The sequence below is a fragment of the Uranotaenia lowii genome, chromosome 2 (assembly GCF_029784155.1).
Source record: "Uranotaenia lowii strain MFRU-FL chromosome 2, ASM2978415v1, whole genome shotgun sequence".
Taxonomy (NCBI): domain Eukaryota; kingdom Metazoa; phylum Arthropoda; class Insecta; order Diptera; family Culicidae; genus Uranotaenia; species Uranotaenia lowii.
In genome coordinates this window covers 337,086,086-337,108,220 of record NC_073692.1, presented here as the reverse complement: position 1 = coordinate 337,108,220, position 22,135 = coordinate 337,086,086, and the positions used below count along the sequence as shown (strand labels likewise).

Here is a 22,135-nt window from a genome sequence, read left to right as displayed (position 1 = left end):
ACATAACGGATAAAATAAAGCTGAATTGAGGCGCATAATGCGGGGCTGGAAGGCAGAGGTGCGTGACTCGGGGAAAAAATATAAACAGCAAATTACTTGCCATGGCATGGCAGTTGGAAGATTGATGGGTTAATGGAGGATCGGAGGATTAATCAGAAAATAAAAATTATTATAGAGCTGATTTTACTGAAAAACTTCTCCGAAGACACCAATATCCTAAAATGTGAACTAAAAAAGTTATAAGCTACGAATACATTTTTCGCATTTCTGACCGCTGTGCTATGGGTCCGTTCAAATATTACGTAGCGCAATTTTCGATCATTTTCTCGAAGCGCAAGTTGGAAACTTACTCAAATGACCTAAAATTTTGTCAGAGTGCTTCAAAATGAATGATGATCAATTCCTATAAGTAACACGCGAAAAGTGAACTAATCTAAAGGATAACACGAAGAAAAATAATTTGGATTTTTAAGAAATTTCTAACCATATTCTCTAATTGACACAATCTTCAGATTTTCCAACTACAGAAGTAATTTGACGTAGCTGAATTTTAAACCCTCGTTTTACCCTACCATTATGAACGAAGGCAGCTGACTCTCATCAGAGAACAGCGACTGATATCCGTTTTCTGATATTCGAGGCGTATCCAAAGTGACCGGGTTAAACAGAAGTTTGGCTTATATGTCTTCCCTATGGAACACCGGAGAAAATTAGTGAAGCATCACATTTTTAGCGAAAGTTTGTATCAGCAACGTTAGAGTTAGAGTAACAAAATAACTTTCGAGGGTGTCAGTGAGTCGTGTCATTTTTAAACAAAAAACAAAAAAAAACTATTTCGAAAACCTTATCATTGATCAGATTCCAGAAGCCTATAGATGATTGCTCCCGAAAATAAGGCTGATGGAAAGGTTGAATCCAATTTTTACAAATCTTACGTAAAAAAAACCATCAAAAACCTCTTAAAAAAACTTTTTTTTAAAGACGGGTTATCATTTCGGATTCATAACAAAGACTAAAAAAAATTCTAGTTATTGTGTCTCCACGTTGTTTAATCCACAGCATAATTAAACTAGTATTGTTTTAGCTTTTCATAAATCATCTTTCACAATCGGCAAGTGTTATTTTTTTCTCTTTCGTTTAAAGCCATACGATAACAGGCTACATTTTAGTTTGTGTGAGTTCATTCAGAGTTCAACTGTAAAGATAAAGTTTAATTTGTCTGGCTCTCAATGGGCCAGCGTGTTAATCGTGTTCATATTCGTCGCTGGAGTAACAAGTTTTTAACATGAAATAGTTTCATTAAAATGGAAGAGTTTTTTTGTTCGTTTCATAGTGTTTTTTTTTTTAATTTCAGATGGATAGTGCTTGCCGTAGCAAGAAATTTTCAATTTTGACAGATTTGATTTGTGGTTTAACGCAGAAAAACGTACAAGCTTTGGGGTTTTCATTGATATATAATCTGCACTCTTTTATAGGCTTAGATGAGTGGAGTTATGAAAATATATAACAATGGCTAAGGATTAGATAGCAATCTTCGTACTTAGTTAATAGTAAGAGTTTATATTACAATTGATTTTGTATTACAATTTTTTTCTCTTTATTATCAGTAACCTACAGAATATGCTATTGTGAAACAGTAGGGATCATTCGTATTTCTTCGACATATGCCTCAACTTATTGTGCACTTTATCAAGATTTCAACATAAATTAGAAACATTGAACTGAAGCTTTTTGAGTTGATTTTATATCTATAGACATCGAGTGAAATTCCTTTTTTCCATTTATGGAGTGTGTTTTAAATGTTTTGAATTAAAAATAGGTCCGTTTAACGATTTGTTAATCTTTGAGAAAGTTTTTTTTTACTTGATTTGGAGGAAACTTATATGAAACCTTTGGTCGGAGAGCTTCAATCAGTGAGACACACATCTAAGATTTTTTTTTTGCTTGAGTCGAATAACGCCATAATAAATAACCTTTTTGATTCGTGATGACAGATATAGTAGATATCTTCTAATGACTGGTTGGAAACACGATTACAATAAAAGAATTCTTGAAATGAGAAAACATCACACGTTTGTATCAGTTTATTTCACATCTACTATAAAAATTAGAGAGTCAAGCGAGTATGTTTCTTTTAATAGTTTTGCATGATAAATAGTTTTTTCGTTTCCATTTTTGGGTTATCGTCGGGTAAGTTTGTTCATAAAATATCAGAACTATAGCTTGGAGATTTCTAGATGGGACACTAATTGAGGAGCATTACACGTTGGGTTTTCTCACACGTGAGGCGGAATGTTTTTTTTTTGTTTTTCATAAGCTTTCGAATATTATTGTTCTTGGGTTTTTGCATTGTTCGAGATATGAATAATAATCGAGCATTCATAATTGACAACATTTTCTCAAAGGACATTTTTCCCAAATTTGATAAGTTGTCATTGAAAATCACAACATTAAAAAAATTGAACAAATGGATGAATGGACAAATGTTCATTCTTGAAAGCACTCATCACACTGCAAAATATTTCATTTTAATTAATGGTTGAAAAATTGAAGAAAAACACGTTTGGATCAGTTTGAATATTTTGAACGAAACAATCATTAACATTAACGGCGTTTTTTAGCATAAAGGAAAGAATATAAATAAATTATGATAGTTTAAAATCCCAGAAAAATTTAAATTTCCTTGAGAAATACTCTGCGTTGATTCGTCTAAGAAATAATTCCTCAACTGACGCCAATCACAGGTAAAGTGCTTAGGAAAAAACAAAATAATTTTTTAGATAAGGACAAATGTTGAGAAAATTTATTTATAGAGAACTTTAAAACCTAAAAAGATGTTCGTCGAGTACACTTTTTTTATAAGTCTCTAAACAAAAAAAAGACTTCATACATTAACCATTCTACTTTTTGAAAAATTCAAATTGACAATATCTCACAACTTGGTGTGTTTGAGGTGATGGTGCGTTGTTTTGATTCTGAGAAGCGGAACTCATTAAAGTTTCTAACGATATCACTTTCATTTTTATTGTTGAACAACTTCTATTTTGTTTGCCGGTTAAAGTATGTATAATGTTATCTTCTTCTAGGTAGCTATTGCGAATATGCTACGACTGTATTTGATATTTTAACATTATTTTACCTAATTATCATAGGCGAACCCGCGACCAGGCGTCATAGTTCTTGTGTCTGTAATATTTTGTTTCATAAACTTCAATAAGCCGTTTCTAAACTTAAATATAACTAATATATCAATCAATATGCGTGTATGCGTGAACAATTGCGGTTCATATCAAATATTTCATTCTTCAAACGGAAAACATTCGAAAATAAATAACAACTCCTTAAGCAAGATGCTTGACAAAGGTAAGTATTTTCAGTTACTGCTTGCAAACCGAGCGCAAAATCTTTAACATAAATTACTTAACGCTACGGGGAACCTACTGCGCTGCTTAGTCGTCCATTATTTCTAAGAACGCCTTCGGAACCAGACCTTTGAGCAGACCTTGCTTACCATTCATGTAATCGTAGTTCGGTGGATTGCACTCGCAAACAAAGATAACCTGATAGGATGATAGATTTGTTCTATTAAAAATAATTACTAAAATCCTAAGTAAATCCACAGCTCACCTCATTGGATGTCAAATTGAGTTCCGTTCCATCTTTGGCGTCATACGAGCACAGGACCCGTGCTCGCCGGTAGCCGGAGGATTGATTGCCTCCCAGTTCGATGTTGTTGCGCCCCAGACCACCGCTGTGATGATTTGGAGATGAAGACGATGGGTCCTCCTCCTCGTAGCCGGGAACCGGAACGTACGGCTGTGGACCTCCCAAACTGTGGGATAAAGGCAATTGATGGGCAACGGTTGGGTATTGCTTTCATTGAAAGTACACGAGTGCCAATTGTAAGCTCGTCAAAGGAGGACACGTTTCGCGAATTGACGCGCAACGGCTGGGGGATATTTGGGAAGCAACTGAAACTAAACTTTCTTAACTGTTTCAAATCGACTTCGTATTATCTCAAACATAAACTTAAAAAGATGTGCATTAAAAAATAAAAAAAATAAAACCCTCATTCAATAAATATTCTGACATAGGTAGGTGTCTTAATGATCTACTTAATATAAGTTTTACATAGCCTGAAAGATATTCTTTATTTTATTTGATCACTTAAGTTAGATTCAATACGCCGTTTTAAAATTGAAGTGGATACTTTGAAATCAAAGACAGTATATAACGTAAAAAGCATATTTTTGCGGAGTGGAGAGGTTCGTTGCTGCCACTTTTTGGTTCCATGGTGAACATATTTATATCACGCAGGGTACTTGGAGCATAACTATTGCAGCAAGAAAGTCAACTCGGAAGCGCCTTCGCTGGCTGAAATAGAAGCGGCATTCAAAAACATGAAATCCAACAAAGCACCTGGGATCGATTGCATCCCTGCTGAAATGCTTAAAGCCAACCCTGCCCTGTCAGCACAAATGTTGCACCGTCTTTTCGCTGACATCTGGGATACTGCAACATTCCCGGCCGACTGGATGCAGGGTATCCTCGTAAAGGTCCCGAAGAAAGGAGACCTGACAGAGTGCGGTAACTGGCGAGGCATAACGTTGATCTGTACAACCCTCAAAGTACTCTACAAAGTAATCCTGAACAGGATCCAGGAGAAAATCGACGCTACAACTCCGACGGCAACAAGCTGGATTCCGATCCGGACGATCATGTGTGGACCACATCACAACGCTACGAATCATACTGGAACAAATCAACGAATTCCAGGACTCTCTTCTGCTGGTGTTCGTTGATTTCGAAAAAGCATATGACCGACTGAACCACGAAAACATCTGGGCTGCTCTTAGACGACGAGGGGTCCCAGAGAAACTAGTCCATCTCATCGAAGCACAGTATGAGGCATTTTCATGCAAACTCTTGCACGACGGTGTCTTGTCCGAACCTATCCCGGTAACTGCTGGAGTGAGACAAGGATGTATTTTATTTCCGCTGGTTTTTTTTATTGTAATGGATGAGGTCTTGACTGTAGATCAAACCGAGGATTGCCGTGGAATCATTTGAATATGGAGCAGCTATGCAACCTTGACCTGGCAGATTATATTTTTTGCTCTGCTCTGCGAGTTCCACCTCCCCGTAGTGCAGACCCGACTCGCAAAACGAGTAGATGCCCAAAGTGGTGGTCAATGGTGGGCCGATCACTTAGGGACGTGTTTTACACGCCAGTGTCTGAGAGGCACAGTTTGCCGGAGGTGTCAGGGTTCGACACGCGTTTCGGGAATTGATGCGCCTGAACCGCGAGTGTGACCTGATGAGGGCGGTCTATAGCTCGATCTGCGCTTCGGGGAGTAAAGCACTCGACTTGAAGATTGAGTAGTTGCGCTGAGTGGTGACTTAAGTCAACACTACTTGTGAGTTCGGAGGAGTCTGAGTCCTACACGTGGCTTAGGGGGCTTACCCCCCTGACCCGCGTGTTTGAACAGAGAAAGTGTCGTCGACAACTCGCTTTGTGTTTCTGGACTTCCTAGACTAGATCCACAAAGCTTGTAGTTGCGCTACATGGGGACCTCATTCACACGATGAAATGTCGGGTCCTAACTCGTCAGAGGAGGGGTTGTGTTAGAATGAGGTATTTGCTGACAGAGGATTCGGAAACAAGTATTGCCTTGGAGCGCACTAGCGCGAATTGACCTCTCACTATTGAAGCAAAGTGTGTCAAACAGTTCGAGGTGGGAACAAAGGTCAGTGGCCCCAGGTGGACATTATGGCGTAGGGGGTACAGTGTTCCTTAGCATTGTATCATGAGTCGTCCAATTGCACCCATGGACCCAGAGTGCCGTGCCTTGGATTGCAATCCGTAAAAAGAATTTACCACCTGGGTGATCTCTCATCAACAGGAAATCGAAGTTGTGTCTGCGAAATAAGATTCTTATCTACAAACAGGTATTCCGACCAGCGATAATGTATGCAGTTCCGATTTGGTCTAGCTGCTGCGCGACGAGGAAGAAAGCCATCCAGAGGATTCAGAACAAGGTTCTGAAAATGATTTTGCGGCTTCCACCTTGGCACAGCACCGAAGATCTTCATCGGATTGCGGGCATGGAGTCTATCGAAGAGATGGCCAACAAAATCATCTCCAACTTCAGAGGCAAATCGATGCAGTCTTCTATCGCAGAGATTCGTTCTCTTTACAATTAAGTTAGTTTTTAGGATATAGTTTAGGCTTAAGTTTATGTATAAATATTTTTTTTTTCTATACAGGATATTCTCCTATAAATCAAATAATTTATTGCTATAGCAAATTTAAATCAAATAAACAATGTTTAATATTTACTAAATTAAAGAGTTGAACTGATCATAATTGATCTGAACACTTAATATACTGTAATAATATAACTTGAATGTAATGATTAAAAGGCTAATAAAGACTTATTTAAAAAAAAAAACCACCTGGGTGATCAACTAATAAAAGATTATATTGTTTTGCCCGCCCAAATACAATAAGACATGCAGAGCAAACTCGACGACCTCACCGAAAGCTCCAAGGCAGTAGGTCTCTAAATCAATGTCGGAAAGCTCAAGTCTTTGGAAATCAACACAAAAAATTCTTCCAATTCCTTGGTAGCTGAGCAACAATCTGAGAAAGTGGAGTGCTTCTACTATCTTGGTTGCCAGATAATGCGGAGACGACGCGACAACTGCAAGTATTTGTAAATAGCTACCTACAGAGTGTCATCCGCGCTTGGTGGCCTGGCTAATGGATTTCAAATGAGGAACTACATCTCCGGTGTCATCGAAGGCCGCTAGAAATCGGGCTTCGGGAACGTAAATGGAGATGGATCGGGCACACACTGCGAAGAGATGAGAACGAGATTTGCAGAGAGGCGCTTGAATGGAATCTCCCTCTCACTCTCAGCAGCACAGTAATACCGAAGTTCACTCGTTGTAGACTTCTCAGGTAACGAACTCGTGTGGATAAGCCTTTTGTGGATAGGAAAGACTGTATTTCGGATCAACCACTTAATAACTTATTTTGTTAGGTCTGTAAAAAATCTTTTCAGTTGATCGGTGCAGTACCTACCATAAGAAACTCATCTGAACCTGTTTTTTTTTTTTTCTTTCAAAGCGCGTTTTTAAAAAAAATTATATTTAGTAATTGTGCAGTTCTTCAACTTTGTGGGAATTTGATAATATCAAATGAATAAAATAAAGTTTATTTCAAAATATCATTTCATGGTTATGAACGTTCAATTTTTATGAGATAATTTGCATTCATGTAAATATAAAAAGTGTTATTTTAAATAAAAAAAATATTTTTAAAAAGGGTAGCTTAGTTGAACATTAAATAAAAGCAAACTTAAAAATATATATTTTGAACTGAAATAAAGAAAAAATAAATATAGAACATAGCATGATGGTTAAGAATTTAGCGAATCGGCGATTCCGTAAAATAAAGTAGATTTTTAAACTAAATCTTGATGGTAATTGATGGAAGAATTCTGGTTGCTTCCCAAACTCCGAGTGCTCGAAACTTAAATATTTAACGAACCAATTGTTACGACGGGCTGACTTGGGTATGACTTTCAAGCCCAAGTTGATTCCTACATTCAACTCTTTGCTCTATGTAAATTTAAATACTTACAACATTTACCTATCTACCTTTTTAAGCAATTGTCTAATATGTATGTTTAATACAATATAAAAAGTATTATACGGACAATCAATAGAACAATACACAATTGTACTCTAAGTACTCCTAACATTTAAAAAACTTATTTTATGCGACTAGATAGAACACATTACAAAAAAATTCGATAGCCAATCACGGAAAGTTACTTTGAAAGCTCATAATTTTCGATTAGTTCTTGTCGCTGGTTAATTGGAAGTTCAATAAGTATACAAGTTAGTAGGCAATGGGATAAATCTAGGTAGGTAAGTAAGCCTATGATAGCGGAGAATGATTAGAGATAGAGAGAGAGAGCAACCGTTTGGATTAAAGCACCGAAATATCATTGGGATCGCTGTTGGCCACCAGTTCGGCGATAACGCGATCACTAGCAATGGCATAGGCCGACGGGGGGACCACCGGTTTCCGGGGAACCGATGGGTCCACCCCGCGAGCCGCCCTTTCCGCCGGATGTTGCGTTATCGTCTGCTGCTGGCCACCACCGAGGGCATGTTGCGAGGGGCTCAGATAGGGAGGTCCACTGTTGAGGTCGATGTCCTCACTGTTGACGCGCAGTCGGGGCGTTGTGGGTCGAGCACTGGCGATTTTAGGGTCTCTTTTGTGTGTGTTTGTCGACCGTATGTGGTTAGGCGGCGGAAAGGGGAGTTAGATTCAGTAAGATTTTGGTAACAAGCAATTTAGTTAAGGGTAGATGTTGAGGGTGATACAATTAAAGAGATATAAAATTTAAGAAGAATGCTGTTGTTGTTGCTCCTAAGCGTAGGTTCATTTAAAATTAGAAAATAATAAACTAAGCCAGTTAAACATGAATCAGTCAGTTGAACAGAATAGAAATTGCTGATATAAACAGGCTGGGGTTCTCAGACCACCTGAAAGCATGCGATTGAAATTCAACAGTTTTAAATAAGGTGGATACTTATCCAATTGTTCAAAAAGGATATGTAGTCCAAAGAAATGGTTTGCATTTGGAATTCAAAAGTATTCAAAAGTGATTCCCCAATTGAATTCCAGTAAGTCATTCTCATAAACTAAAAATGTTTTCTGCTATCACCTAAAAACATTGAACTGCTACCAGGGAAGCATTAACGGCAACGAGTATTTATACGATTAAGGGACTTACCTGGCCAGTTCTCGCTGCAGATCACTCATAATTTTGTTACACTGACCATAGTATCGAACCTGAGCCTCGACCATGGCATGTAGATGTCGCAAATGTGTAGCCTGAGTGGTGCTAATTCCTTCGAGCAACAATTTGGTGATTTCCGACTGACGATCGAATTCTGATTGTGCCACTCGAAGGTCTCGTTCCGCCTGAAAAGTTACACCATCGATAAGTTCTAAATGTATAAGTTGATACATCCATCACAAGCATGCTATTTCGACAGTACCATGCTTCATTGCCTTAATGTAAATATGAGAACTCAAAAGAATACAAATAATCAATCCGAAATGATGATTTTTCTACGGTGATAAGCTGTTTGGCTAATCAAATGATTCTACTATAACTGTGATGAGATGCGACGGCCATCAAGCTTTTACCCAACTGTACCTGCTCGAGAGCTGCTTCCGGCGAAATTCCGTCCTTCTGTGAGTTTTTATGTTAAAAGGTTTTCAAAGCGAGTGGGACAGAACGGAAAATGTATCGTGTTTAGTTAGTTATCCTAATACAACACCATTTCATTGTTTATCGAATCCGAAATCTATTTATATTTTGTTTATATTTGTGCAAAATTATGTTATGTTGATTTCAAAATTCTCATTTTTTCGATATAATTATTAAGTTCGTGCATTTTTTATTGTTGAATTGTGTGTTTTACTCACCGTTTGTTGTCCAAGCATGCTTCTAGCTTTTCTTACTCGATTTTTACAGGCGTCCAAATCCAATCTGAAAACAAACGGTACAAATTCAAGAAATTATGTTATCATGATATAGTCACTGCCTGTACAAATTCTACCTTTTGCTTTCCAAAATGCCCTTCTCTTTAGTGATGGTTTTCATTTCACCCTCAAGAAACTTTTTGAGCGGCTGAATGAAACACAACCCAACGGCACCGATAAAATCACGCTCACAGGACCCAAGCCTCTGTTCGGCTTGGCCAACCTTAATCAAAGCACTGCCATAGGCGCCATCCTGTCCGAATTCGCCCCCACCCTCGATCATATCCAGTCCCAGATACTCCAGGTTGCTGAGTCGTTTGGGTCGTTGTTTTTCGATTTTTTCGAATATGAAATCTTCTACCCGGTTGGCCGGATTCGGAATGAGGGCCGCTTCGGTGTCCCGAACTATTTTTTCAGTCCAAATTTTGGTGCAGTCCGATCGTTCGTTCAGATTTTCAAAGTGACCGTCCATCTCGGTGCGTTCTGAAGTGCCAAGTTTTTCCTCGGTGAGCTGAAATAGAAATTCATGAAAAGAAATCTTTACTGAAATCAAATAACTTACATTGCGAACTTATATTCAAACTATCATAAACTAATTCAATTCAACAAGCAAGAAGTATTTGATGAGTCCCATGTGCATTTTCATCGTTTTTGAGTTATCGATGTAAAACGCTTCTTTGTGCTCCAATTTACCTATAAAACAAGTTTTTGTTCGAAGTTTGTTCCCAACATTTCGAAAAAATATGACCCCTGATGTATCCGTCCCATGTGAAAAATATTCGCATATGAGTCCCATGACCAAAATTTAGCGCCAGAGCTTACAATTGAAGGACAGGTTAGATAGAAAATGAAATAAATCATGTATTTAATGCTTAAAACATTAATATACATAAAAATTGAAAGTTTAGTAGCAAAATGCACTACAATATCAATACCACTGTTTTCGTTTATTACTTAGGAAGATATTCTCGGAAGAAATCTCCTTCTATGTCTTGAATCCAGCATACTTTTGGTGGGTGTTATCCACGTATCCGTAACACACATAGAATTAAATGATGATGATGTCTGATAAATTCTCAGCAATTTCACACGAGTTTAGGAAAAACACTGGAAAACGCTTCCCACTTCACTTGGCGAAAAAACCTTGATTGAAATCAGTATGGAATCAAGGTCTCTCGATAACTTTCTTCTTCATCAAAACAAATGAAAAAATATGTCAGAAAAGTACTTGACACTTGCCGATAACTTTAGCACCAGATATGCGAATAATCTCTGTTATGCGAATATATGCGAATAATCTCTGTTCGAGGGTTAAGAATATTCGCATATGAGTCACATGAATGTTTTATTGATATTTCTCCGTAATTATTAGTAAGTATTAGCGTAAAAGTAAACAAAAGTATTCTTTGAAGTGTTTTGTATCTGAAGTATTGATAGGTTTTGCCAACAAATGATGCAAACGATTGTTTTTATGAAAACAAGTTTCAAACTTTACAAGCGTTTTTCTCAGTTTGCAGTTTTTACACATGGGACTTATATGCGAATAGGGGCAGTATAGTATGTGATCAACGTTTTTAATTGTTTAACAGGTTTCGCAAGTTTTCTAAACATAATTGTCAATCGTGTAATTATTTAGAACAGTCGAATTCTCAAACTACGTATTATGGTCATCTACCTGTTCAGCCAACATTTTTGAATCGGATGTTCAAGCGAATATAAAATATCGCATCTCTCGAGCTGCCTTTAATTTGCTGAACTTATGAACTTTGGTGCAGTTACAACCAACAGCAGTTGAAACGTTGCCCATAAAAAAGCACGACCTAGCGTGCATTTGGAATATTAATGATTTACATTATCATTATGAACAAAAGCAAAGGAAAAAAATCGATAAATCGAACACAGGAAGATTTTTTGATATTTTTTCTCCCAAAATACGGAACTCCACCACCAAATGCAAGACATACCTGAACCACCCGGGACAGCGTCGATCCGGCATCCTTGACGAACTTTTTAACGTCGAAATCTGGCATTTTGATGTTCATTTTTAATGTGTGGAATTTGCAACTGACTAGCAGTAGCAGCGGCAGCAGACGGACAAGATTTCCTTTTCCAAGGAACAAAGCTGAAATCGTTCAGCAGCGAAAGTGCCAATGGTTTTTTCTTCGGATCCTTCCTAGCACCAGGATAGCAAGTTTCCTGGGGACGACACAACAACAGCAGACGAGGAACACAAACGCGCCCGGACCAAGCGGAAAACGGTGAAAATCTGGCCGGAAAACAAGGAAATTACGGAAAACTACACGAGCTAATTTTCGATAACGAACGGGTTCTACTTTGTTGTGAAAAATTTTTGACAGGCAACTGTTATTGATTTTATCATGATGCACTTTTCAACCTTTTTCGTGCACGGTAACCAAAGTTACTCGATTCTGTATAAAAATCCATACAGTTTCAAGAAAAGTGTCTCCACTTAGTTTTAACTTTGGGCGTTATACGCAGAGTGTGTGCAAAGAGCTTTTACACATTTGCGAGCTTTCACTCGATTAGTCAATTCTGTATATTTCGACACAGGGATGCCCATGCATTTTTGAGATTTCTGAGCAAAAATGAAAGTTTTAAAATGTATAGAGGAAAAACCACAAAAATTTATTCTTTTGCGTAGTAATCATAATTTATTAAGTAAATAAAGACAAACTGGCCATCTATGAGCTGCTTGGTAGGCTAGTTAAAATCGTCGAATTACTGTTTTTTTTCGGAATTGGCATTCTTGTTGGAGAGATGACTACCGTTAGATTTTGGCTACTTTTTGGGAACGACAAAATTAGCTTGCTCCTTATCCGGCCAACGTTCCAGCTTTCAGCTCTATGGTTCTGTTCGCCAATATTTCTACCCGCGGAATAATGTTAACGGCTGCTTTTCGTCGCATCCTGCCAACAAACAAATTTTAGGTTAGATTCGTCAATTTCCGATAACATTTAAAAATAAGGTAATTAAATAAGGGATATTACCTTAACGTCACTAAAACAGAGCGTAACATTTGGAACTTGGCCTCCAGTGCTCACACCATTATCGAAGAAGCTGATCCGCCCGATCCTCCTTGTCTGAAGAATAGCCGCTATCATCGGGTTCACCCTCAAGGGAAACGAGCGGGATGTTACATGTTGCTTTCGGCGATTTCGGACCGTTTCCAGCTTGCCCAGGTTCTTTGGGCGGATGCAGTAGAGCAACTGAAAAGGGAACAGATGCTAATTATTTATCATCAAAATTTTAATTCTTTTAGCGTACGGAAGCAGCGGTGTTTTGGAGCAGCTCATATAGAACGGTATATTTTTAGATTGTATTCCCCCGGATGTGTCATTAGGCACATTGGGTAGCTCCAACCAGGGGTAATTTTTCTCCTGCAAAGCCCTTAACATATTTCGAGCACTAAACGGTGGATCTCTTTAGTGCGAAAAATGATTTCTTCCGGCGGCTGTAGAGCAAAAAAAATTGAGTGGGCATCTTCCCTAAAAACGAACAATTACATTTATGAATTAAGTTACATTATTGTACGTACCTTCCACGAGTTAAAATTGACGATTACAACGTAAAATAACGATGGAAAACAAAAATCATCCTAACGACTTCTAAATTTTTATGCTTTGACATCCCCTTGAAAAAGCTTTCCAACAACAACAAACTTTTTATACAGAGCTGAATAATCGAATTTTACTTTACATCTGTATATTGGTGACCCTAAACTACCCAAAATTGAATTGGGGATATACAATTTTTGAACAACAACCGCTTAGGCTTTTTGAAGGTGTAATCGCAACACATTTCATGAATAACTCAATTTTTCCGTGTGTTCTGCTTTGCTCGCTGCATTTTGAACTTTTTTTTTCTTCGGGCGCAGGCAGGCGGGTTTTAGAAAGGACGCAGCCAGTGGCAAGACAATCATGTGGAAAAAATGTGTAGCCCCATCACCATTTCATCTCGGTTCACAAATTCTGATCAGATATTTAAAAATGTATTAAAGATTGATTCGTGAAATGATTGTGAAAACACAAATAAAGTTTCAAACACGAAAATTGATTCAAAAAGATAGATGCCGATTTTTATTGGAATCATATATCCTATAGTCCTATAAAAAGAAAAGTGTAACTATTTTTTTAATGATTTTACCCCTGAAATTATGCATGCGATTCTCGACTCGAGGACCTCGAGCATGGATATAAGACTAGGGTAGGGTTACCATATACTCTTTTAAGAGTACATGTACTCTTTTTCAATCGAAAATTGGGCGTGCTCTTCTTTTTGTGAAATTTTACCAAATGTACTCTTTTTCGTTGAAAGACATTTGGTCAGAAAAACCGACGTATTTTTTTTTATTAAATGAACTTGATTTACATCTTGTGCAAAAACTATAAGAGGAATACAGCTCACAACGAATTACTCTAACATTTTGTTCTAATAATCATGCATTTTTAGTCGTTATAAACAGTGAGCGCGATAAGCGCCTTTGAGTATGCAAGCAGTAATCAAAATGCACAAAATTAGCTATCTATAGTACAAGAATATTTTGAAGGAAAATTTATAATTGTCATGTGAGTTACATAACTTCCAAGACATTAACAGTTTTTGGTTGAATTGAAATATCTCGGTGCCTCAGATAGCACGAAATATGAACAGTAGAACCCTGCTTATTCGTGCTACTATTTTCATTCAAAATCCATGTCAAAATGAGTTTTATCAACGCGATATATTGTTGAAGTATCAAATTTTGAGGAAAAATGACCTTAATGGTTTAAATTCCTAATTAAAACGGTATATTATTGACATTTTTGAAAAGTTCAAAATCTAAACATGCCAGAAACGCCAGTTAAGCCAGAAAAATTCCATACATTAATCCATCCATTTAAGAACGAGCTAAGCGCCGATCGAATATTTCGAGGCTATTTATAGGCCAGCAGAACGTTATGAAATTCCGTTAGTCATGTCACTCGAGTCGCAGAATAAGCCCCTGTTACTCCATCTCTGAGATTCCAGGTCTCTTACCTCGTATTTTATTTCTCAGATCACGCCTCTTGTCTCTTGTCTTATTCATTATCTTATGTGAAACAGTCATGTCTTTAGTCTCAGGTCTCAAATGTAACGTTTCATGAATCGAGTCGCACATCTCTTTCAACTTTCTTCAGAATTCAAATATTTTTTTTTGTGGCGTTTAAATAGCTCAGGGAGCTGACGCTAGAAATGAAAATTAGAGATAGTTTGGAGAAGAAAATTTTAAAGTTTAGAGTAGGCAGCGTAGAATAGTAAGCCATCATGAGACGTTTGTTAGACCATCATGCACTTCATTATATCCATTCCGGCTGGATATGGACAGAATGCAGTTCAAGATAATAAACCAACCCCTCCTGATACCAGTTGGAGGAAGGACAAGGGTGGGTTCGAGACTGGCCTCTACTTACTCCCCAAGCATCTCACCTGTCGGCAACTTATGGGATTCGAACCCAAAAGTTTTTCTTGCCACTAGACCACATCAGTGCTTAATAAATGGCGTTAAAAACATTAGTCCTTAATTCTTATTAATTCAAAAATCTTTCAAACCAAGGAACATTTCGGAAAACCAATAAGCCGCAAATTATTCACTTTCCAACCGTTTATTCCGAGCCACCGTATGGTTTAGGTTGCTCTTAAACTTATCTATGCTAGTTTAGCCTCGGAATAAACAATACAGAAACATCAAACCTCATTATCATCCGGCTGGCTTCTCGGTACGTGGTAAATTTGTGTATGGATAAATATACAAAAACCGCACAATCCACAGATGTTGTCTTCGTTTACTTCTTCTTGGACACACCCACGGTACGACCGCGACGGCCGGTGGTCTTGGTGTGCTGACCGCGCACTCGCAGGCCCCAGTAGTGACGGAGACCACGGTGGGCGCGGATCTTCTTTAGCCGCTCCAAATCTTCACGCAGCTTGGAGTCGACCATCGAAGAGGTCAGCTGCGAGTACTTGCCATCGATGATGTCCTTCTGTCTGTTCAGGAACCAATCTGGGATCTTGTACTGGCGGGGGTTGGAGATGATGGTAATGATCTTCTCGACCTGAAACAGAAAATTGGAATGATTAATTTATTGTATAACTCCAAATAAATTTTATGATTTGAGGAAATTCAAGAAGAAATTTCACCCGTTACAGAAAGTACGTTGAACTGAGTAAATTTTTTTTAAATCAAGAACGTAAATGACATATTTTTCTAAAAATATTGTCGGGAAAATTTATACAATTTGATAGCGAATGTTCGTTAGTAAGATGCTACTCTTGTATTCGCTCAACTGTTTCGTATGTGTACTGTATTTTCCTTTTTTTATAAAAAAAAATCTTTACTTATTTGTTGAGTTGGTTCTATTACTATTCTATCCCTTCAAATAACGTATAGGCTATGTTTCTCGGTTTTAATGTTTTCACGTATGAGAAAGTTAGGGGGAGATTTTGATTAATTTCCTTAAAGATTTTCATCATAACGGGAAACTTTGTTTTCCACAAGCCGTAAACCAAAAAGGACACTACAGGTAACGGTTCAATTTAAACCCATTAACGACTTACCTCCTCATCGGAGCACTCTCCGGCCCGCTTGAACGGATCGACATCGGCCTTCTTCAGGACGACGTGGGCATAACGACGGCCAACACCCTTGATGGCGGTCAACGCAATCGGCACCGTCCGCTTACCATCGATGTTGGTGCTCAGCACTCGAAGAATGTGCTGGAACTTCTCGGGAATCACGAGCGACTAAAACCAGAAGACACAGATTAGGATTTAGTCGAACTTTTCATGAGCGAAAACGTAAACATAAAAAATTGTTGTTGTGCTGCTGTGTTATTCGCAGTAAGATTCCATTCACTAGACTTGATGATTGTTCGTATGAAGCCGAGGGAAATCCATTAACTCAAATATTAATTTAAACTGAGAAGTTACAAGAACCAGAAAATCTTTCGACATACGCGATGTCAACAATTTGCTCTTCCAAGCGTTCACGTATTAAACAAGATGTCAACTAGCAGAAAATATCGCATTTTTCAGAGAATTCCTCGATTAAAACGACACAAAATTACACAAATCGCACAGAACACAATCTTAGGCACAATTTAACGCTAATTTCACTTAATTCCACCGAAATATTACCATTTTAAACGAGTTTTATCGCGGCAGAACGAAAATGTGTCTGACTGAACTCGACTGGCAGATGCCGGAAAAAGAGCGATGAGACGACATCCGGTTAGATCTAGATAAGTTTTGACAGCTTCACGTCAAGCGTGACAGCTGGCGGTCGATAAAGCAGGACGGCTTCCGTTTACACACTGAGAAGAAGTGTTTATCGAAAAAGTGCTGTCGATATTACACCCAGAAAAAAAATCAATTCTTTGGATTCTTTTCTATCGGAACTTCATTGAAATTATATTTTAGAAAAGCATTTTTTTTCTCTTGTTAAAATATGTTGGTTGAAATGGTTTGCATGCTACCTTATAGCCTCAAGGTATGAGCCGTTTCAAATAAAGAAATAACAAAAAAATGGTGTGCATGAGTTGTATATATACTGTTTACCGGAAGTACCATTTACCGGAATACCATTTACCGAACTGTACTATTTACCGGACTATACCATTTACCGGAAAACCATTCACCGGAACTACAATTTACCGAAATTTTTTTGATACATATAAATTTGGGTTGAACCCCATTTCCATAAAATTTTTGCCAGAATTTGCCATCCTTCAAAAGAAAATTTCGCCTGAAGCACCATTTCCCAGAGTATTGAGTATTTTTATACAAACTGGAATCCGAAAATAAGAACTTGTTTCCAAAAAAAGGGGTTTGAAATATCATTTCTTGCGGCAAAGCTGCAACCAACGAGGATGAAGGGGCTGAGGCGGCACAAAGCCGCCGAGTCTAGGTCTGTCGGGGCTTCATAGGTCTGCGTGAAAGCTAGGGGTCATCCCTTAGCCCCGTCCGCCACGCGACAGCGTGAAGGACAATATGTCTTTCAAGTTCGAACGCGCAGCGTGAGGAGTCGGATACTAAGAACAAAAACGATTTTTAAAAGCCACACTGGTTATCATGAAATAAATTAATGTACCCAAATCTTGACCAAAAATCATTCTGGACAAAAGTTCACAGGTAAACGGGATACAATAATAGTTTTGTCCTTAAAAACTCTTATTCCGGTAAATGGCATTCCGGTAAATAGTACATTCCGATTAATGTTAGTCCGGTAAATGGTTCATTCCGGTAAATAGCAGCCCGGTAAACGGTTCATTCCGGTAAATGAATTTCCGGTAAATAGCATTCCGGTAAATGGTTTTCCGGTAAATGGAATTCCGGTAAACAGTATACAACCGTGTGCATGATATAAATTTTATATAAAAATCGTTACAAAACTACAAAAATTTTGAAAAGAATTTTTCGCTCAGAATAATGGTCTGAAATTCTTATAAGATATTCTAAGCTGCTGCGAATCTTCGAATGAAAGTCTTTTCGTCATTTATTTAAAAAAAACTGCAGACCATCGAAATAAACAGACCGAATATTTAAGGTATCTGAAATTCATTTTCTCGAGGCATGTAAACTATGTAGTTTCAATTCGAAAGGCTTGTAACGCATGATCTCTGATTTAAATATTTTGACAGATGTAATTAAATATAATTTTGGCGTAAACTCCGCTAATTAGCAAAATTTATTCGATAAAGATGATAGTCAGTCTATTTTAAGGCGCATTACTTTTGGAAACTTCACTATTACAACATCGAGTATTCAAATCTTTAATAAACATTTAGCTAGCCTATCGTTAGGCGCATTATTTTTCATCCATTTGAACTATTGTGTAGGTCGCATGGTGAATAATTTTTGTGTCTTATTTTTGAACTTCAACATTTTTTATATCTATCGTTTATTAGATCGTGCGTGAATCTGCTAAACTAACCTGGAAAACTCTCGGGATATTCTTCAAATGCAAGTACGTTGCTCGCGACTTCCAAGAAACCATAAGCACTAATAACTATTCAAAATGCTATTAAAAAAAAGTTTTATGAGTTCTCTGCTGTGAGCCAGTTCTAGCGAAATTAAATGATATTTATGCGCTCATGGTTTCTCGGGCTGTTGCTCATGATTTGAGTATTTCAATTTCTTTGAAATTCATGTGGAGAACCAAAAACAATGGTGATTCAATTCTAAACGTTCACAATTTAGTTGCATCCATTTATATCGGAGTTGTTAAGTTACGAAAAACAGGAAGACCCTGCTTATCCGAGGTATTCGGGGGAAGGATCACCTCGGATGTTTGTTTGTTTGTTTTTCTAGAATTTGAATGACCCCGGAATAAATAACACGAAATAAATTTACAAGCCCTATCCTTTTGCTCAAGTATTGCATATCGTCCAGGCGCATAGCTCAGTGTTATGCTATAAACGCGACTTTTGCTGCAAGTTTAGACTTTTAACTCATCAAAAAATGTCTGTTAAAAACCATAACAATTTATCGCGGAGATAAAACGCAGCTTTACATAGATTTTGTGTGATAACCAGAGCTTCGATAAACGACATTCTACTGTAATGACACTTCTAATAGTAATAAATGGGCTTTCTCCTTCTTCAAATGCATGTTGCATACCGTTTAAAGGTCGAGGCATACCTCAGGTGAAAAAAAAATTAAAAATCTTGTTTCTAATGGTAGAATCGATGACAAATAGCTAAAAGATTAATTTTGTACTGGTCTCAATGTTCTAACCCTCTTCGAAATGTCTTGACTTCGATTTCCCCGATTTTTGTCGTGGAAATTTTCTCATATTGGGGAATCGGAATTGGTGAAAAAGATGAATTCACAGTTTAGTTGCAGTGCAGCTACTTTTTGAAACTCGAAAATATAGTAGTAGTAAGCTATGACAAATGTAAAATAAAATTTTCTTCATTCTACTAACTGTCCAATGTGGTGGAAAGAGAGGTGATGAGAAAGAAACATTGCAAAAGTAGAAGTAAAGTTTTTTCTACGTAAACATAGTTACCATGACAGAAGTGACGTCACTACCGACCATTTTCGCGACGCATTTTGCCTAGGATAAATGAAGCTCCCTGACAACGACGCAGGGCTTGTTTATGTTTATTTTTCTTTTTTCTCCCCGACGTGCAATAGTGTGCGTTTCTTCGCGCCACCTTAGTAAAAGTGTACCTCATTGCTAACTGTCAACACTAGAAGACGTGTTCCAAAAGGTTATCGTTTCCGCCTATCGTTTCCGAACTTGAAACCCTGAAGTTGTGGCTTGTAAAGATTTTCCGATCGAGAGGCTCTGCGGACGGGAAAACTGGCCGACGAGGAAGTTTGCCGTGCAAACTTATCTAGAGCTTGAGGACCTTTGGGAAGCAGTAAAGCCCGAGAGAAAAGCTGACGGAACTTTCAACGATGTCGATCCTGTGAAGAACCGAAAAGCAAGGGCCAAGATCATCCTTTTACTGGATCCGACAAACTATGTATATCCACGTGCAATCGGCGTCGACAGCGATGGAAGTTTGGCAAAACCTGGAGAAGACAGTTGAAGATTCGGGTCTTACCAGGCGAGTAAGACTTTTGTGCAAGCTGGTCGAAGCGGATCTCGGAAGCTGTTCTTCAATGTCGGAGTACGTAAATCAAATGGTTTCTACGGCACATCAACTTAACGGGATCGGATTTCCAATTTCCGACGAATGGATTGGTGCGTTGCTGCTGTGTGGTCTCCCGGAGGATTACAGGCCAATGATTATGACCTTAGAGAACTCTGGCACCCCAATCACAGGAGATGCCATCAAAACCAAGCTACTGCAGGAGTTGCAGGTACCTTCGGCGGATGCGGCACTACTGGCAAAAGGGAAGCGCGGAGAATTCAACAAGCAACACAAAATTACAAACCATCCGGAAGCAGAATCGAGAGGTCCGAAGTGCAGGAAGTGCAAGAAATTCGGCCACATTGCGAAGGAGTGCAAAAATACGTCAGATGAAGCTTTTTGCACTGTCCTTTGTACGATCGAGTCACGCAACGCCACCGATTGGTATTTCGATTCCGGGGCAACAGTACATATGACTCACAACAAGGTGTTGTTGCTCTGCGACGTAGTTCCACCTCCCCGTGGTGCAGAGTGGAAACGTGTCTGCAAGTCCGGCGTATTGCAGATGTACGGCCAAGAGAACTACACCAAACCCACTAGAGGCCGTCGACGGGTCCCGCCAAACCCGCGCGGAAGAAGTGGTGCACCCGGGTACTTAGGTACCAGTACTTGGGTGTGAGTGTGATGGTCCAACACGCTGTCGGGGGGTCATGACCCTGATATGCGGATGCGACCGGAGGGAGAGCGATCGCCAACTTGTTTTGCGCTTCGGTGGGTATAGACCCGTCTCGCAAAATGAGTAGATGCGCAAAGTGGTGGCCAATGGTGGGCCGATCACTTAGGGACGTGTTTACACGTCAGTGTCCGAGAGGCACATTCTGCCGGAGGTGTCAGGGTTCGACACGCGTTTCGGGAATTGATGCGCCCAAACCGCGAGTGTGACCTGATGAGGGCGTTCTATAGCCCGATCTGCGCTTCGGGTGGTGAAGCGCCCGACTTGAAGATCGGGTAGTTGCGCTGGGTGGTGACTTAAGTCAACACTATTTGTGAGTTCGGAGGAGTCTGAGTCCTACACGTGGCCTAGGGGGCTTACCCCCCCTACCCGCGTGTTTGAACAGAGAAAGTGCCGTCGACAACTCGCTTTGTGTTTCTGGATCTTGGACTGGATTCACAAAGTTAGTAGTTGCGCTACGTGGGGACCTCATTCACACGATGAGATGTCGGGTCCTAACTCGTCAGAGGAGGGGTCGCGCATCGAGTTGTGTTAGAATGAGGCTATGCTATCAGAGGGTTCGGAAACGAGTATTGCCTTGGAGCGCACTAGCGCGAAATGACCTCCCACTATTGAAGCAAAGTGTGTCAAACAGTTCGAGGTGGGAACAAAGGTCAGTGGCCCCAGGTGGACTTTATGGCGTAGGGGGTACAGTGTTCCTTAGCATTGTATCATGAGTCGTCCAATTGCACCCATGGACCCAGAGTAGCAAACTGGGGGGACGCGGTGGCTCGCCGTGCCTTGGAATGCAATCCGTAAAATGGATTTACCACCTGGGTTAACAACTAATAAAAAAAGGTGCTGTTGAAGGATATGAAACCGTCGAATGGTTCCGTTGTAGATGCTAACTGTGCAGACCGGTCCGGCGATCGGTAGCAGCACTGGCGCGGCGGGCCATAGGACCAACTCAACCGGGGGAACTACGCGCTGTTGCACTCGACTTGCTCGCTCGGGTCGTACTCGCTGACTGGCTGACTGTCCGACGTGCACGCTCATGGCGAACTATCAAGTGGCAGTTTAATCCATCCACACATCCCCCTCCTATCCCAAATAAAATAAATGAAAAATATTCCAAGTTCGTTTCTTTTAAGTAAATTTTCAAGAACAAAATTTTTGAATGCAGAGAGACGCCATTTCGTGAAAAATGTGCGTTTCCCATAAAAGAAACAATAA

General features: G+C 39.1%; 2 protein-coding genes and 1 long non-coding RNA gene across 7 annotated transcripts; all 3 read right to left on the bottom strand.

Annotated features, from left to right (window-relative positions):
* Positions 1-1,022: 1,022 nt before the first annotated feature.
* Positions 1,023-11,942, bottom strand: LOC129745566 (endophilin-B1). 3 transcript variants are annotated; one of them, XM_055738706.1, is made up of 7 exons: positions 11,536-11,938; positions 9,649-10,082; positions 9,515-9,578; positions 9,243-9,278; positions 8,814-9,004; positions 3,628-3,832; positions 1,023-3,560 (listed from the first exon to the last, which is right to left on the bottom strand). In XM_055738706.1, the coding sequence occupies exons 1-7, from the start codon at positions 11,611-11,613 to the stop codon at positions 3,450-3,452; spliced, it is 1,119 nt and encodes a 372-aa protein (XP_055594681.1). In that variant the 5' UTR covers positions 11,614-11,938; the 3' UTR covers positions 1,023-3,449. The 3 variants fall into 3 exon arrangements, with proteins under 3 accessions (XP_055594681.1, XP_055594683.1, XP_055594682.1); XM_055738708.1 differs by lacking the exon at positions 9,243-9,278; XM_055738707.1 differs by lacking the exons at positions 1,023-3,560; positions 3,628-3,832 and adding an exon at positions 3,839-8,288 and having other exon boundaries at positions 11,536-11,942.
* A 291-nt stretch (positions 11,943-12,233) lies between these two features.
* Positions 12,234-13,274, bottom strand: LOC129749248 (uncharacterized). Of its 3 annotated transcripts, none has more exons than XR_008737974.1 (4): positions 13,128-13,274; positions 12,857-13,077; positions 12,580-12,798; positions 12,234-12,498 (listed from the first exon to the last, which is right to left on the bottom strand). It is a non-coding gene; the product is annotated as an uncharacterized LOC129749248 (long non-coding RNA). The 3 variants fall into 3 exon arrangements; XR_008737975.1 differs by having other exon boundaries at positions 12,857-13,043; positions 13,128-13,269; XR_008737976.1 differs by having other exon boundaries at positions 12,857-13,072; positions 13,128-13,235.
* Positions 13,275-15,194: 1,920 nt separating this feature from the next.
* On the bottom strand, positions 15,195-16,830 carry LOC129745292 (40S ribosomal protein S18). The gene is made up of 3 exons (XM_055738271.1): positions 16,745-16,830; positions 16,166-16,351; positions 15,195-15,663 (listed from the first exon to the last, which is right to left on the bottom strand). The coding sequence occupies exons 1-3, from the start codon at positions 16,745-16,747 to the stop codon at positions 15,394-15,396; spliced, it is 459 nt and encodes a 152-aa protein (XP_055594246.1). The 5' UTR covers positions 16,748-16,830; the 3' UTR covers positions 15,195-15,393.
* Positions 16,831-22,135: the final 5,305 nt, after the last annotated feature.

Excerpts from the sequence above, each read along its gene's own strand:
- LOC129745566 (XM_055738706.1), bottom strand. The coding sequence starts at position 11,613 with ATGAACATCAAAATGCCAGATTTCGACGTTAAAAAGTTCGTCAAGGAT. Across the intron at positions 10,083-11,535 it reads CGCTGTCCCGGGTGGTTCAG|CTCACCGAGGAAAAACTTGG; the intron begins GTATGTCTTGCA and ends TTTCTATTTCAG. Across the intron at positions 9,005-9,242 it reads CGGAAGCAGCTCTCGAGCAG|GCGGAACGAGACCTTCGAGT; the intron begins GTACAGTTGGGT and ends GTAACTTTTCAG.
- LOC129745292 (XM_055738271.1), bottom strand. Across the intron at positions 15,664-16,165 it reads GAGAGTGCTCCGATGAGGAG|GTCGAGAAGATCATTACCAT; the intron begins GTAAGTCGTTAA and ends TTTCTGTTTCAG.